This window comes from Alternaria ventricosa (assembly GCF_023758065.1).
Source record: "Alternaria ventricosa strain BMP 2768 chromosome Unknown scaffold_2, whole genome shotgun sequence".
Lineage (NCBI taxonomy): Eukaryota > Fungi > Ascomycota > Dothideomycetes > Pleosporales > Pleosporaceae > Alternaria > Alternaria ventricosa.
Genome location: NW_026055682.1, coordinates 1,368,800 through 1,386,746, shown reverse-complemented (window position 1 = coordinate 1,386,746; position 17,947 = coordinate 1,368,800). Strand labels below are relative to the sequence as shown.

Genomic DNA, 17,947 nt, shown 5'->3' with positions numbered 1-17,947 from the left:
TCGCCCGCGACATACTGGTATAGATATAGGGCAGCTCTCTCCGACTCATGTGGATGCTTTTTCTTACCCACTTCCCTCGGCTCGAGGCTATGATATCTTAAGCTTTTCGCATCAAGACCCACACGATTGAACTACGTCGAAATGCGATCACGAACCGGATGGTATGTCGACTTGTCTTTCCACGTCGTCGCCCACTGACGCCTCCCGCAGTCTCACTTGCCGTCAGCGGAAGCTGAAGTGTGACGAGAAGAAGCCCGTGTGCGGACAATGCACCAAGGCCTCAAGAGAATGCATTCCTTCCTCAGGCATTGTCTTTCGCCACCAACACAATGCCTCCATGAACGGCGAAGACTCAGGGGACGAGAACTCGCTGAAAGGCTTCTACGCCTACAAGAACACATTCGATGAGGACGCCATCTGGATGGATATCCCCAAGCATGGTAGGTCCTGTCTCACGTAACCCATGTAGCTTGGCTAATGCCTTGCCCAGTCACCTTCATCAACACCACCAACCCGTACCTGGATCCCGGGACACCCGACTTTGACACAATGTCGACCGCTTCCATGGAGTCTCCAGGGCCCTTTGAGGCTCGCTCTTTACCTTCATGGCGCACACACAGCAACTTCCATTCAGTTACCAGCACACCATCGAGCATGGGGCCCGAGATGCCTCCTACCAGCGTTCCTTTCTGTTATACCCCCGACCTAGAAAGCCTACCACCACTGATGCAGTCACCACCCGCATCTGTTGTAGGCACCCCACTCTCGCCTCCTCTATCATTATGCAACCGAAGAATTCATCCCGTGATGGAATTCCCAGCTTCCACAGCGTCGCCGCCGATAGATCCTCGCCTCAACTCACCGTACGACTCCGCCGACCACATGCACCGCTCAGTTTCGATATCAAGCTCACGGCGATCACCACCTCGTTCGGACGTCAGCATGTCCACTCAAGATGACCACGAAATCGCGTTCCTTCTCCGGTGGTTTTCAGAAGGCCCCGGTTACTGGATGGACCTATTCGATCTTGGCACTTACTTCGCGTCTTACGTCCCCGTACAGGCGCGTGACAACCCATTACTCAAGTACGCAGCTGTTGCCTGTGCGGCGAAGGCTCTTGCTCGTGTTCAGGGCCGTAAGCCTGTCATGGGAGGCAGTGTAACGCGTCAAGCTAGGATGGAGCAGTACCCTGAGGCACCACTGGTCGACTGGAAGCACAAGGCAGCAGTATACTATGATAACGCTGTATCACTACTGCTACACGCCCTCAAGATGGACGTCGCCTCCTCTCCGGACGAGTCAGAATGCGAACAAAGACATCAAAACTCCGCCTACGACGGACCAGCACACAAGCGACGACGGACTTCCAGCAACACCTCATTCGTGGCAAACACCGACGAGTTGTTGGCCGCCTCTGCTATTCTCTGTGTCTATGAGTTCTTAGACACTTCTGTTTCGGATTGGGCGAAGCACCTGAACGGTGCAAAGTCCCTCCTTGTCCTTTCACAAGAGCATGTTATGCCATTACAACTACCAACACCCACATCATCGATGCCATCCGCAAACTTCAACTTCACATCAAAAGCTCGGCGAGCAACGTTCTGGAACATTGCCAGACAAGACATGCTCGCAGCCTTCATCAACAAGACAAATACAAGGCTAGACACCGATGACTTGACGCTGTGGAGAGAGGCTGGCCTCATGATCGACGAGCGAGGCTACATTATGCCTAGCAACACGACAGCAAACGGCTACCCCGACGACGAGAAGGTGATGAGGGAAGACCTCATCTGCAACGCCCTAGTCTGGCTCATGGCCAAGCTAGTCAACTTCATGGCTGCGGGAGACGAAGTGTCAAACGAAGCCGGCATGAGCTGGGCTGGTGTTCCTCAGCGGACCCTTTTGGATTACTGGTTTAGTCTGCGCAAGCAGTTCCAGGTCTGGCACGACGGACTACCGGTGACTTTCAAACCTTCTGCCAGGGTGGCACCCGCCCAAACATCCGGACCGATGTTTAACAACGATAATGCCTCCATGTTTGCAGAGGTCTGGTACTCGATTCCCATGTGCGCCTCGACGATGCAGACGTACCACATGTCGCAGATTCTCTTGTTCATGAACAAGCCACACGAGTCCACCCAGGGGCGCAGCACCGTCGTCGCACGCATGAACTCTTACCAGTCCGTTCTGGCCATGTGCCAGAAGCACAGCCGCGAAATTGTTGGCATTTCGCTCGCTCGGTCAGATGAAGCGGTCCGGATCCACTCTGTGCAGCCCCTGTTCACTGCTGGTCAGTGCCTCAGCGATGCTCGAGAGCGCCAAGTCGTATTACATCTCCTACGAGACATTGAGTCGGACATTGGTTGGGCGACCGACTACCGCGTGCGCCAGCTATTCGAGCAGTGGCAAGGCGAAGAATCAGAGGGCCTGGTACCATGAGCACTCCACTTGGAGGCACCAACCAGCCACAAACTTTGTCCCCTGGCCCTTAGCAAGCCCGCCGCCAGCCTGCTGTCAGCTTCAGCCATGAGTCTAGGTACCTCCCGACAGCTTAGTCTGGGATGCAGAGTACCTGCTACGAGGAGCCACTAGCGTGCGCCTGGCCCTTGTCCATGGTGCGGGAACTATCGGAAGACTAGAGCAACACGAACTGTCATTCCAAGCCGACACATGTTGCCAGGCCCCTTTGAGCGCAGCGCCGATGATCGGACGGTCTGCTGCAATGCGACCGCACGGGCTGCATGCTTCAGATTACTGAAGAGACGTGTGTAGAAAGAAGGTTAGATAGCTAGAAGAAATCAGGATTGCGGTATTAGCCCTTTCCAACCTAGATAACACATATACAAATCGCCTAGAAGCCTATCAGGCTCTACACCAATTACTTGCCCACGCATCTGTCTGCACGTGTGACCTGCAAAGTCGCTCAACCCTACCCTATAGTCACGATGCACCAAACAACATGACAACATGATTTCGAAGCTGAACCCTTTGACCGCTACCGCCTGTGCCGTTCTACCCGGGTAGCTTGATCCGTACCCCATACCCACTTTGCAAACTACGATTCTAGCTCCTCCACTTTCAACTATACGCACGAGTTTTGCTTCCAGAAGACAGACTTGTCGCTGTCTAACAGACGCTGCTACACCGGTCGGTGTTTGACCACGAGCGCAAGTCTGAACCCCCACTTTTCCGTCTTCGCCGCCAGTGCGGATCCGGTTCGCGACCGGATGGCTACTTACGCGCGAGACACAATCGAGAGCCCTGCATATATTGGCCTACTTGTTTGCAATCACGGCGGCCCAATTTGCTCGAGCATGGATTGGCGATGTATGACGCACGCCTGAATACATGCGTGCTATACCTTGGCAATGTCTGAGACACCCATGGTTGTTGTGCTCCAATTTGCTGGCCGGAGCCTTTGCCCGCGGTCCTATGTGGCGGTGCTTCGGCGCAACGAAGATCATTATATCACAGGTCACCTTATCCGTCACCTTGTTAGGCAATCCGTGATGCGGTTGCTGTCACAAGACACGTAATTGTGAGGTTGGTGGCAGGCGTCGCTGATCGCTTCGGACGCGTTCTCTGGTGATATTCTCTCGGCGAATAGAGAAACGTGGTTTAGAGTTTGGTCCCTAGAGGAAACGCCTGGGACGGGAACAGACGAGGTGCGTGCGTGCCTCGTAACGAGTCGGGGCTTTCGCATCAGGGTATCCCTGCTCGGTGTCTTGGCGGGGGGCTTTTGTGGAGGATGCTTGGTAGTCTGATGATGCACAATAACTCCACGCCATGAATATGCACGCGTTTGCTTGCTGGCGAGCGGGAACTGCCTCCATGACATCACTCTCATGCACCTTGAATCCTTCGCTATGTAAAGTATGGCCGACGAGCACTGTGGGCGTCCCACGGCGCGTTTACAGCGTGAAGATTATGCATCTTGTACACCGCAACGCTGTGACTACGCTAGCTGGTCGATGTTTGACCTGACCGGACGGTGGCTGCGTCTCCCAGGTCTCCTAATCTTAAAGCTGCAGCTACGGCACCTATGCACATGCAAGCAAGACACCGCTCCCACTATGCACGATGGCGTAGCCATGAAAACGATGGATAAGCGAAGGATAGGATACAAGGGCTTCTCGAAGATTTCCTGCTGCAGGTTAGTGAGGCTTAACGGCGCGTAGTGCACGCTACTGCAGGTTTTCATGCATTTCGTTAGTGCGCGGGCAGGCTGATGGTGTAGGGATCACCGGATTCCCCTTTTGGGGGCCAGCACCTGCGGCTCCGGGGTTCTGCCGTGAGTTGGGCGATGAAACGCAACACGCGTAAAGTAGGTGTGAGATTTGTGGTCTGATTATGACGTATGGATCTACTACTTTGAGCATTGAGATGATTGTTTGCGGACCTCTGTACAGCCGAAATAGCCATCGCATCCTAGTCCTGTGATATGTCTCGAATAATCTTGCGTAAACTTCGTCCAAAGTGTGACAGAAGTTTCAATCCGCTAGTGACCTCTAGCTCGGCCAACGGAACAGTAGGTCAAGACGCTCGCGCAAGGTGTCTCAGCACCCTGTTAGGCCGTATGTGGAAGAATGCACGAGATAGTTTGATGCATGGCAACGTGCATACCTCGTGGTTGGGCTCGAGCTAAGACATTGTCCAAGCAATTGATAGTTGCACTTGCTCCAGAGTACTCACTATGCTTGCTGCCGATCATCGCCGATACCAGCTTTTGCAATCCCCCACGGCATCTCGATGGTCCATGCGGGCATTTGCCGATAGTCGAATTCAAAATGCAGTCTGGAAACTGAATGGCCTTTGAGAACTAGACGCGAGGCTGTGTACGCGCATCAAAGTATCATGTTGAGTGCCTCGGTTCACATCCAGATGTCGCTCTTTGCCTCTCAGCTCTCGCTTTCCCTGACCGCCGCATGCTGGGCGACAGCTGGCGATACGACGGCCACGGTAGCCGGTCTGAGCTTTACCAGCCACCCCTCCACATCCCGCTGGCCCTGGTGGTGTTGAGAAACACGTTGTCGCGCTAATGGCTACCTGCTTCCGATTTAACCGACTGCCAATATCCATGACACCTTCGTGGACAGGCTGAGGTTGTTTCGTATCAATCGCAAGCTGTTATCGCCGACCTCGTGGGCAGACAAAGCGGCCAACCTCGGTCTGGGTCTGCGACTGGGGTGGCGATGTCATCGCAAATCGGTGATTTGATGAGGGGTGTTGATCTTGGGGTCGCGGTAAGTAAATTGGCGGGTCCCTGAATCCCAGTTAGCTGGTTGGAAAGATCTATCCGACGGAACGATGGAACCGGAGGACCGTGCGTGCGTCAGCCAAAAATGTGTGTCCTGTTGACATGTGCTTGGAACCGGGCCGGGGTAGGGGAGGAGTGGAATGTCGCGGGCTCATAGTGTTTTCGCCGTTGTCGCGAAATCAACCGTGGGCATGCATGACATACTCTAGTAAGACCGAACCTTGAGGGGGGCAATCTTCACCCTCGAGGGAAAAACATCCCCTCCCCCGGTATCTGAGACGTGGGATGTGGGTGCAAAGGTAAATCGCGCCGCTGGCTGCCTGGAAAGTATTGACGAGACGGTCACACGATGACCCTGTCGACGTTGGTGAGATCCATCCATGGATGCGAGGGATCCCATGACGTCACCGCAAGGAATTTCGCAGCTCCCCACGTGCAGCCTTCATTTTGCAATCCTCGGGCTGCAGCGTAGTCTCTGTCGCCATGACGAAGACGTTGAGCTGGTATAACGGTATATGCCGGTCTCACGCCGACACAGAAGATATTGCGAGGCCGTAGCGGTCGAGCGGCTGGACGCTGCCAAAGTTCGACGAGCTCGTTCGGCCAAATGGGGATCTTTCGGGTTATGAGAGCTTCGCACCCATGAAGCAAGAGAAGTTTTCAAAGGGTTGAGGTAGGATTTGGAGGCGTTGGGTAGTGTCGTGTCCAGTATTCTTTGCCATACTTCGAGAAGATCCAGGTAGGTCAAGAGCGAGGCGGGCAAGGCTGAGAAGACGTATGCGAACCCGAATCCGAAAATTGGTACACCCACGCTGAAAGAAAGACTCTTCTACTTCTACGCTCGAATCTGTCGCACACAATTTGGATCATTCGTAGCAGTTTCTAGCCCCGTGCTATCTATGTCTTTAAGTCCTCTCGCCAAGACAAGACCTTCAACGTCACTTCGACGTAGGAGTTATCTGACCCAAAAAAGCAAGGAAAAATAGGATGCAGAAGGATTCAGAGTTCGAGCCGCAAGGATATGCAACAATGCGCATTCCCACACCTCACTCTTACTATGTATTCCAAGTCTCCACAAGAATTTCTACTATTTTCGCAATCTCGTTCTTCAACCCAGTCGCAAAACATACAACAACACATCACGACACGATGGTAGTCAGCCCATGTACTACCCAAACAGGCTAGTTGCCGCCTGAAATAACAAGCATTGATCAACACCATACCTTAGATCCAAGCCATCACCGGGTATCGGCAATCTCGCAGCATACACGGAGAAGAAAAGTCGTACGTTTTACGGCTACGCACACCGGCAGAGCTGGAACGGCCCTTCCGCCGCAATCAATCCTTCTTCTTTGGGCTGCATCGTCGCTCCACTTGCGCCTTGATCGGTGAGGAAAATTGTTGTCGCCACGATGCGGTTCAGGCATAGCGTTATCCCGTACGCTGGGAGAAGGAGAATTGTTTTCTGGATGAGGCTTGGGTCAGGTAGAGGTGCAGCTGCTGAGATCATACTTGGTGGGTGATCCTGGAATACATCATATTCCTGAATGCGACATTCGAGACGAATGCGACGTAATGGTCCCACGGGAAGGGCACAGGACTTAGCTCGTCCTTTGCTGTTTTCTAGCCCAGCGCTCTAGCTGCATTCGAGAAGAAATAGAAGATGCGTTAGAAGCTGCGTTAGAGGAGCCATTCGATGGAGCGGAGTCATGATGATGATGCTCCTTCCCCTCACCTGTCCCATGGAAGTCTAAGTGACAGTACTGGTATCGCTTTCGTGTGATCAACGCACAGACACACATGGCATTGTGAGGACATCATCAAGAGAATCGCATAGGCATCGGAGTCTACAGACCGACAATTATTATTGCTATCATACACAAGAGTGGCGGCGCTTGCGGCACGGCATGTACGCCGAACTGTGGACCGGCGGCAAGCGTCCGCCACGGACTCGCCGCTAATCACGCTGTAGTACCCACTTGAGAGGGCCCTGCTCAAACAAGGCCACCTCTGCCATCCCTACTCTGTTATTCTACGGCAACGAGAGGCTGAACCCTCTTGTGGGACGCGTTTTTAACCTAGATGTTGACTCGCAGCGTCTCCAGCTTCGTCGATCATGCCCCCTGCGAGGATCTACGCTTCTTCTGTGGGCATTCTGGCTGCAGGAGGGCGATCAGGGTCTTGCGGTATCGTGACGCTAGCGATGTCCACATTGGAGTGACCCTGCCGTTGGAGCTCGTTGTCAGCTGATGTAGACGTGTTCGGCTCCGTGACGAGGTCTTCACGCTCCGCGGATGGCTCTTGCAGAGATGTTCCTGTCGCGACAGCCTTCTCTGCAACAGTAGGCGTGTTTTGAGTTGACAATTCAGGGTCTTCGCGCACAGCATCCTCCTTACGCACTGGAACTTTCTCAGGATTGAGGCGAGCATCTGAGAGATGGTTTAGATCTCGCGGACTCGCGATGCCGGCGTCCTCAAGGATACCTGAGGTTGGTCGCAGAACCCGAGACCTAGGCGACGCCTCCGGTATGTCAATTTCCGGTGCATCATGATCTGTGCATGAGGCATTCTCCCTTGGCTCGAGTTGCGATTGGTCGTATTCAGATACGACTGTTGGTTGAGACTCCACACTACTGGTGTTTGGCTGAGCTGCAATACTCTGGCACATTGCCTCGCTAGTCACTTGCATATCCTTGTGGGGCTCCTCGTGGGGTGTGGCTGGCTCTCGTGCTTGATCGGCGCACGCTGCCGCTGTGGTTTCTGTTCTGGGAACAGCGTCATGTCTTCGCTCCAGACCGTCGTCTCCAGATGCGATGATCTCCACCCGACCTAGATTTCCGTCCGAATGATGATCATTTCCATGTGTTGTTGTTGTGGTATTCGAGACGAGGGCAGAGTCACACGCAGTTCCTGGGACATCATCCACTGCACCGCCAAGCGATGGTTGTTTCCCTTTTCGCAAGGTGCCCCGGCCCCGTCTGCTCGTCGTGCCCCGAGCTTGCACTGATTCCGCACTTGTTCCCTTAGCTCTTCGTGCAAGTCTTGCTGCACGAGCATCTTGAGGAGCATCGTCATCCTGCCTCACCTCTACTTCCGCATCGGCCTCCGGTGTATCAGCTTTCGGTTTCCCTGCAGTTGCGAGTTTCCGCAGCTGCGCCCAAGTCTTTGCTTTTTCGCTCTGCTTTGCAAGCTCTTCCTCGCTCAGCTCAACCCATTTGGCGCCAACTTTCTTCATACCGGTGAACTTCAGGAAGGTCAGACCCGATCCACTAGTGTCCATGTACTCGGATCCCTCAGGCGGCGCATTTCTCCCTCGCGCGTACGTTTCGCTCGGTCGGTGATATTGCTCACTGGTCCTGTAACTGTCATGGAATTCGACTGAATCGGAAAATTTGAGGCGCTTGCGTGATATCGAAGCTGATGAGCTGTGCGATCGTTTAGGCGATGGCCTGGGAGACAGCGATATGCCTTGCTGTCCAAGTGGTGCTATATCGGATGATTCTCCTGACCGCTGGGTAGTAGGCGAGTGTGATCTTCGACGCTTGGGACCATCTATATCTTGTTTGTCGTTGACAAAGTCCCCTCCTCCAAGGTCCCTGTCCTCGGGATGTTCATTCTGCGCGTCTCTTGCTGGTCCAGGTGCTTCGACAGTCATCAACCAGTTGTCGAACTCCATATGAGCCCTCTTGTGGTTATCCCGCGCGAAAGATTTACTGATTGAGTCGCGCTTGTTTTCGAGTACAGCCCATTCTGTATCGGCTGCTCTTATCGCGTCATACAGAGAGTCGAATCGCTGACATGTGCTGCATCCTGCATGGGAGGCATCCGGCGAGGTCGTGGGCACAAGCCCAGTGGCGGATACCACAGCGAGGACTCTAGCACATGACTTGCACTCCACAGAGTCGTATTTGGTGGCCATCCGGGTGGATTTAGTTGCGAAGGTGTTCGGTCGCTGGAGTAAGCGCGTTCGATTGACAGGATGTGGACGTGAAGCTCGCGAGATTGATAAGTAATGAATGCGTGCACAGTTATATTTGACTCATATATGTGCGAGCGCACTGATTGTAGTCGTAGTGGGGTGAGTAAACAGATGGTGATGGAAACAAAGACGCGACTGTGGAGATGTCACGTCTGCAACGAGCGCGCGTCGCCCTTTGACGCTTCTGCAAACAAGTGTCGTATTATGTGAGAGCAACAATCGCAAGAGACGCATTGAGAGAAAAGCAATAGGATTGAAGTCGTAAGATTTTGTTGTTCCGGGCAGCAACCGCATCGTTGTTGCCTCGCTATCGATAATCCCTGTCGGCAGTCCCCTTTTCGCACGTCCACAAACAGCAATCGCGATGCTTCATCTTCACATCACTCCACACCGCCGACCACCATCCTTTGAATTTTGTCGCGTCCATGCGTCGCCTCAATACCTGATGATGTCCTTGAGCTTGCGATATTATACAGACCTCACTGTTATGATGAGGGCAGGACCACAGCATCTGACAAGCTCCGCCATGGACCAGTGGCAATTACGTCATCAGAGATATTCGCAATTTTATCACGGCGCAGATTCTCGACACAACCCCGATCAGGTCACCTGTCCAACGAAGGTATCAATCATAAGGAGCTATACTCTCATAACCGACCCTATCATTCGAATCAGACGACTACAAGACACTGCTATGGTTTCACGAAAGTTCTTCCGCCCCGCCTCACGGTTGTGAAAACAATCGTAACTCTCTGGAAAAGACTGTAACCATTCTTTCTCCGAGCGTATGTTCGGTTAGATCATGTTGGTCGTTTCAAGTTCGATAGAACGTCCTCAATTTGCCTTTCCACTTTTCTTTCAGTCTGGATGATATGCTCTGATCTCCACGCACATTACTTCCACCTTGATCACTTGCGGAGCCTGCAAGCTGAGCGCTTGTTTCTGTCGGATCTGTGGAGCTTGAGGATTGAGCTGCGGTTGACTGACTGGCTGACGCCGATAAGCTCCCATGGCTGCTACTCGATACCGGACCTGCGGCAGGTGCTTGGAGGTTCCGGGCTTCAACGCGGCGGCCCAGACTTGAAAGATTGACAAATACAACAGCGCCGGTTGCATTCAAAGCCGAAACATCGACAGGGGCGGCGTCTTTCGATTTGTGTGTCAGCAACCACGATTTGGACACAATATACTGCACTGGATCGTGATGGCCTTGATTTCCAACCTGTTTACCCTTGGTGCACTGGCAACAGTGGAAAGGCGGGCCTGGCGACATCCAAAAGAGTTTACGCGTCAATCCACCCGGTTCCAGCTCAGTCTCTAGTTGTTGTAGCCTTTCTTTGCGCAGCAATGCAAGAGTTGAAATGGAAGAGGCTAGATAGTCCTGACCCCTAGGAACGGACCGCCATGCCGCGCAGACTGCGTCAGGCTTACTGGGACAGATGAGGTCGCCGAATCCCTTGCCGAAGATTGGCAGCACACCTATAGCAGGCAACAAATTGACCCAACTATTATCTCCTGAGCTGAACCGCTCAATACGAGGGACGCACTGAGGTCGAGACTTGACAAGATCCAGGATATCGAAACCTAAGAGGCCTTTCCTGGCATCCAGAGTTTGGGAGATTCTGATACCGCTTTCCGTGGCAATACGGGTTTGGTATTCGATAAGGAGCTCAAGCGAATGTAGAACCTTGTCCACTCTATCTCCAAAGGTGGAGTATGTGTTTACCGGCTGCCCGTTTGAGAACGTCTGGTTCTTTATGTAGACGGGTAGTGCACGATTCTTCCAACTCTTTAGTGTACGTATTGACGCAGCACGCCCACTGAAATTTGCCCAGTCTTCTTCTAACTTGTCTTTCTCGAAGACCCAGTGGTAGGTGGATTCAGGGTTGATCTCATCCAGCTGCAAAGACGTTCGCACAAGGTGGAGTAGTGCAGAAGCACCATCTACTAGCCAAGCTCGGTGGTCTGTTACATCGTAGAAAGCGACGAACTGATCAGCAACCCATTCGAACACGGCAGAGTAATCGCGGGTTTCGCCAAATTTCACTGGCTGTTCTCTCTGATTGATACGTGCGTTTACACCACCTATCACATAGAGCCCTCTTTCGACATATATGCGATCGATGGCTGTGTACGCAGGACATGGTATGGATCCAGATGCAGAGATGCTAAGGTCAGCCTGTGGATGGCCTGTTGACACAATTAGACTTCTTCTCTTGTGTCAAATGTATTCCGGCTCATGACTCACCGCAGAGTGCCGTCACTTCAGAGCACCATCCTATGATATGACGAAAGTCGTCCAAGGAGCGGAGCAAGGGTGTTTCTTCTTTGTTTGAGATCGATTCTTGTATCCGGGGATCGAAGTAAGATATGCGGTCTTCTGGCTTGCTGCTAGTGAAAACATGCCACATAATGAAAGCACCATTAACCTCAGAAGCAACCACTAATGAGTTGAAGCCTTTCATAACGATCCTGTTCTCAAGACGAACAATTTGGTGGGCTTGCATAATGCTCGTCATGATGCTCAATGATGTCTCAAGACCACTAGATGGTGTTGACTTCCGGAGAACAGGATACCCGGTAACCAATACAGGGTTCGTAAACAGTCTAGTCCAGCAATTACCTTGGGCTGAAGTGGTTATTCCCTGATTTTCTTGAACATCGAAATCAAGTCGAGCTACTACGGAGACATCTCGGCTGTTTGATCTTGCCAGTGGTGAGATTGTTATACGTGGTGACAACACAGTGACTGTCCCCTGTAGTGGCGAATGTCGTAATACTGCAGCTAGCCATGCGATCTGGTCGGTAAACTCGGATAACATGTAGGGGCCACCAGAGGCCCATATTTGGCAGTTGCCATTTCGCTGACTTGATATTAATACATGGAGGGTGGGTGGGAAAGAGTCTAATGTTGTGTCAGTACATAGATCGCGGATGTTAACTGGATACACACATGAGCGAATGTTACCCGGCCCGCAACGCAAGAGATTAAGCAGCATATTCCCCAAATGCCCTCCGGTAAGCGGCCAGGTTTGCCGTATATATGCAGCTACAGTAGTAAGCTGAAAATGGTCCCGCGAGCTCGTTAAGCACAGCACATGCTCCCACATATCGGGAGAGAGTGATAAGTGCAATGACCTTATGTACTTCTCCAGCTCCCAGAACAGACTGAACTCAATATGAATGATTGACGTCGACTCGTGGCTACTCATACCACGGAGCGATTCTTGAGACTTCAGGAATCGAAGTAGTTTCAACTTAATGGAACCACTTATGTCCGAGGATGGACAGTGCAGTTGAGTTCGCAGCTGCAGCTCTAATAGAAGCCACATATAAGCTCTTGAATTCGAGATGAAACGGTCCTGCGGTGACGGTGGCAGTGTCTCTTTGGATGCAACAAGGCTAATCTCGGATTCTTCGCTAAGCGTTGATTGCCCAGTAGTATCTATCCATTTGTCGACATTGTCTGGAAACTTGACGAATGGCAGCTGTGCCGAGACACCTTTTGACACATCGTGTGATGAGCAGATCGAGTCCACGTTTTGATCGTGAAGAGGCTTGCCTCCGATCACAATCTTGGCTATATCTCTGTAGGACTTTCTGTCAGTAACGCCTCATACAATAAAAACAAGGTGGTACATGTTGTGTCTATACATACTCACTCTTCTGATGAAGCTCCACTGACAATGCAAACTCGAAAGAAGTTGTGGCCTCCTCATATAGTCTCCCCGCAAATTCCTCCAGTACTGATCTCAATTCATAAGGCGATGTTTCTCTCATGTGCTGAAGAGCGGATTTGGACTTCGAATCGTTGATTAGGCATTGTGCGAAGACGTAAGCGTGTCCCGTTTGCTGGTTAGATGTACTAGAAAGCCTTGAGTGCACTTTTCCTCTATCAAGATCGAGCTGAGATGCCCTATCAAGAATTTCAGGTATGCGAGAAAGACTCTCGTAAGCATCCATCATTCGACGGATGTTACTCAAGTCTAAATACTGAAATTGGCTACTAGCGTCATCCAGAGATCCGCTGGAGACATAGCTCGGGTATATTTCCCTAGACGGCGAACCTACTTCTGGAAGTAGACGAAACGCTGGTATAGTAGTTGCCGGATTCTCTTTCGAGGCTATGGCTTTATCTTCTTCGTCGCTCGGTGCTTTGAGCTTCGTGAGTACGATGGATCGCTTTGAAGACCCAGTAAGGAGAACGGGATAGATATTCAGATGGCTCATTCGAGAGTTCAGCCCTTCGTAGAGCTCTGATATCACCACACGGTCATATACGTTGATATGCGCTCTCATGGATTTCGCCATAACAGTCGTGAATGAGGGTTCCTTCGAAAGTTCTGCTTCGGAATAACCACCCAAGCTCGCAAGCAACTGGCAGTGATCCGGTAGTTCATCCAACATGTTCTTGGTTGGCCTTTCCCCGGACTGTGTGGTATAAGAGCAATCTATCAGAAGAAGGAGATCATCTGTGAATTGGCCGATGGTACCTTGTATTTCGTCCCATCTGATGCGTTGGTTTGCTTCCGGATGACTGTGTAACGTGAGCCGAGGGATGATCTTTATACCTACAGCGTACTTACGGTCGCCAAACTACTTGTCGCTTTCGACCCTCAGAGTATCTATGTCTAATGTTGTGATGATCATCGACCAAGACTCCATCACCACTGTAATGAACAATGAGCAGGCAAGGCGTGCTAACATCTCTTCTCTTGAGTGCAAGCAACGTCGCTTGTCCTTTCATAAAGTCGAGCAGGCCAATGTGACTGTTGTACGTGGGAATAGGGTATAGCTCCGTATCAAAGTTGAGGCTTTTGAACACTGACTCCATCTTCCCGGCCTCCATGGCATGGTCTCGCGCACTATCGGAGTCTTTCCAGTACAGCATGACCGCTTTGACATGAACATATTGAGGAGGATCGCTGTCTTCGGACGGCTCAGGAGGCTTCTGGTATAATGCGGACTGCTCCTTAAACTTGGTAGCCATGATTCGAGGACAGATCTAATCGCCTGGTAGTGCTGAAGTCGGACAAGGCGAGGAAGAATGACAAGTGTAAACGACGGCCGCCACAAGACACCGAAAAACTGATGATTTCTGCCGACTGCTGTATAAACTAGAGATCAGTCTGGTCTAATGGCTGAGCGATGATCGTTCTAATCTCAGCCTTCCTGCAGGCAAGCCCACCACATAGCGGGTCAATAAATCCCTCAAATCCCGACGCCTCAGGTGAGGCTGACAATGTACACCCTACCCGATTCGTTACTTCGGTGAAGGACACGCCTTTTACATGCGCCGAGCATTTGAGCAGGCCATTTATTGGATCACCGGAGAGCTCGGCATGCATATTGCGAGAACGCCTTGCAGGTGAGGAGGGCTAGATGCCACAAGGCTGAAAACATGTGGCAACCCCTCCTTCGCTATTGCGCCACTAGGTATCGTCACTGCTCGAGAGATTTAGCATTCTCAATTAGGTAGGGATCCATTTACCAACAAGTAGTAGATAATATATACGCTCTGATGAAGCGAGTAAATACATAACGTTCTGCTAAGCATCTTGCGACACCTGGTAACGATGTGAGGGAAGCGTCGATCGGGTTCCTCCCCTGGAATGAACGCGAAGGGCTGAGGCACACCTGTTCTCGCAAAATTAACGACAAAACCGATATCATGAAATCTCACCGCTTCGAACGAGTGAGATGAGGCTGGGGATGCCAAAATTAAGTTACAGCCGATCTGTGACGTAACGTTGCCACGCAACTTCCACGATTGGAAGCTACCGGGGACCATGTAGACAACGTGCACATTACAAGAAACTGAGAAAGTTATGTACAGCTGTCAATGTGGTAGTGTCTCGTTTTAGTGTAGCTATACTGATGTCCATCGATATCGAGCCTTTCCTACATACCTCACTCACCCAACCATCGCAATTATGCTTCCAGAAAACAATGCAACGCTACCATCCACGCAAGCTTTCTCCTGACCGAAGCATGTGACGCCAAATCCCCTGATCGCAATTCCTCTCGCTTATCAACTTGTACCCAGAATGCACCCTACGAATCCCTACGTCTCCTCGGCGGCGGGCTACTATCATCCCTCTTGACCCTCGGTGCCGGACTTCCACTATCATCTCTCTTCATCCTAGGCGGCGGACTACCACTATCCGCTCTCGCCTTCCCATTGGCCTTCGAGGGTGGCGGCGGGCTACTACTATCCCTCCTGCGACTGCGACGCGGCGGCGGACTGCCACTATCCGCCCTCGCCTTCCCTTTCCCCTTTGATGGCGGGGCACTGCTCGAACCACGTCTACGCCTGGGTGGCGGAGTGCTAGAATCACGACCACGACGGCGCGGTGGTGGGGAGGGCGAACGCGAAGGAGAGGTTGTGTACTTCCGGCGGCGGGGAGGTGGAGAGCGGGATAGCGAGCCGGATGGGCTGCGTCCGCGGCGTGTCGATTTGGCTTTCGGGGGCGGAGAACGGGATCGGGAGGATGAGGGGCTGCGGCCGCGTCTCCTAGGTGCGGGAGAGCGTGATCGAGAGAGGGAGGTTGAGTAGGAGCGCTTGCTTTTGAGTTTGCGTGGTGCTGGGGAGCGGGATCGAGAGCGGGATGCGGAGCTGTAGGAGTCGCTTCTACCGCGGCCTCCACGTTTGCGGGCTGGCGTAGGGCTGCGTGTGTATGAGCGTCCTCTAGAGTCGGATCTGGACCTCGATCTGGAGTCGCGCCTTCTGCGAACCGGGCTTCGGGAGCGTGAGTAGCTGCTTGAAGTGTAGCTTGATCTTGACGAAACGCTGCGGTCGTCGTCGTCGCTCTCTGGCTCGGGTAGCGGTTTCGGCTTGGGCGCAGCGTTCTTGAGCCAGTCGCGCATGCCTTCAGTAAGCACACCCATACCGATCGCAGTGAAGTAGTTGATCGAGAAGCGGGTCTTGCTCTGGTCGTCGGCATCGGTGGGGAAGAGTCCAGTAAGGCTGTCTTGTAGCATGGGGTCCTTGAAGCGCTGCACAACGACCTTCTGCCCAAGAGAAGCTAGGAGCTCCTCGAACAAGATCTTGACGAAGATACGCGAACTGGAGGTGGTATCTTCTTCCGTCATCTTGACCACCTGGAAGACGTGCCAGCCGATACCGTCGGATGCTAGCAGATGCGCGAAGAACTGTGCGATGATACGAAGGCGGTTCGTTTCGAAGCGGTGGATAGTCTCGTAGTAGTGCGCGAAGGCTTCCTCGAAAAGGTCTGTCCACATCCTGTTCAGCTTGCAGAAGCGCTCTCCAATCATGCCGTAGAACTTCTCGTATGTGCGCTCCTGGCTGGCGCACTCGACAATCATCGTGGTGAGCTCGTTCTCCAAGCCATGCGGCAGGTTGATGCGCATGAGTTTGTGCACGCACTCCTCAAAGCCACCGCTGCTCTTGATGGTCAAGTAGATAGTTCGGCGCAGGTTGACCAGATCCGCGTTGGTCTGATCCTTGACGTCCATGGCCTTCACCTCCTCGTCCTCCTCATCCTCAGATGACGCATCTGTGTATCCATCGTCATCGCTACCCTCCTCTTCACCTAGAATCTCCGCCTTGATCTTTGTGTACTCCGCCTCGTGCGCTTCGTAATCGGGATCGACCTTGAAGATGTTCAGACCATCCTCAACCTTCAAATCACCCTCGAGCGTGTGGTTGTGGGTGATTTGATCCTCCTCCTCTACCAGGTCCAAATCCTCCCTAATGACTGGGTTGTCCTTATACTTTGTGCGCCGAACCTCGAACAGGACCTCAATCATGTACTGTGTTCGCTTGTCGATGTCGGCTTCGTGGAGGATGTTGCGCATCTGGTCGAAGATGGCGTTCGCGATCGCGGGCTTCATCTCGTCGAGGAAAGCACCGACCTCTTTCATGATACCAACGGCGATCTCAACAGAGTCGTCGGAGGGCTTGTTCAGTAAGAGGAGCAGGATCTCGGCGATCAAGATCTCGTGGACGACTTGCGTGTTGACGAGGTGCGAAAGGAACATGGTACTCGATAGCGCCACGGCCTTGTCGTTCCTCCTGAAACCCTTCCTGAACTGCACAATCAGGCGCCGAACCAGCAGATCGCCAACTTGAGGCAGTTTCGTGTTGACAATGGAGACCATAGCCGCGTAGATAGGCGTGAAAGGCAAACTCGCCGCTTGCGCCTTCATGATAGCTCTGCAGAACAGGCCGCGCCCGCGCACCAGGTTCTCCGAGAATAGCTCCGGCACAATCATCTTGATATTCGCAGTGTTCGTCTTGTTGATCAAACCCTGGATCGACTTCTTGAGCGCCTCCCAAGCCATACGCTGGAACTCAGGGCTGCTCTTATCCGTAATCGACTTCTGCATCTCGCGCAGGCGCGCCGGCGGGATATACGCGCCTCCAGCGCGTGTCTTTGAATCGTCAACGGGCAGCTTACGGTTCGCGCTGAAAGCATTCTGGAAAAGCTTCAAGCGCGAGTCGTCATCCGGAAGGTCGTTGGTCGTAGGCTTTGGCGGCGGGCGCCGGCCAATACCGCCATTGCGACGGTCGTCCTCCTCTTCGTCCCTCCTGCTTCGCTTTGATGGCCCGGCACTCGGTCCATCGTATGGGGAGCGCTCGCGTTTGCGCGGGACTTCGTGGGCGTCGATCTCGGGCTCCGGCGAGGGCAGACGGACGGCAGATGCGACCTCCATCGTCGCGCAGTGGGTCGTGTGTGAGGTGGAGGATGG

At 52.8% G+C, this 17,947-nt stretch overlaps 3 protein-coding genes across 3 annotated transcripts; 1 reads left to right on the top strand and 2 right to left on the bottom strand.

Moving 5' to 3' along the window:
* Positions 1-141: 141 nt before the first annotated feature.
* Positions 142-2,439, top strand: AMTR1 (Transcription activator amtr1; the record flags this gene model as incomplete). The annotated part of the gene is made up of 3 exons (XM_049339401.1): positions 142-161; positions 211-440; positions 491-2,439. 3 exons carry the CDS (start codon positions 142-144, stop codon positions 2,437-2,439), a joined length of 2,199 nt encoding a protein of 732 aa, XP_049203358.1.
* A 4,951-nt stretch (positions 2,440-7,390) lies between these two features.
* Positions 7,391-9,175, bottom strand: J4E93_001449 (uncharacterized protein; the record flags this gene model as incomplete). Its single annotated transcript, XM_049339400.1, has 1 exon — positions 7,391-9,175. The coding sequence occupies one exon, from the start codon at positions 9,173-9,175 to the stop codon at positions 7,391-7,393; it is 1,785 nt and encodes a 594-aa protein (XP_049203357.1).
* Positions 9,176-15,289: 6,114 nt separating this feature from the next.
* Positions 15,290-17,911, bottom strand: J4E93_001448 (uncharacterized protein; the record flags this gene model as incomplete). The annotated part of the gene is made up of 1 exon (XM_049339399.1): positions 15,290-17,911. The coding sequence occupies one exon, from the start codon at positions 17,909-17,911 to the stop codon at positions 15,290-15,292; it is 2,622 nt and encodes an 873-aa protein (XP_049203356.1).
* Between the last annotated feature and the right edge of the window lie 36 nt (positions 17,912-17,947).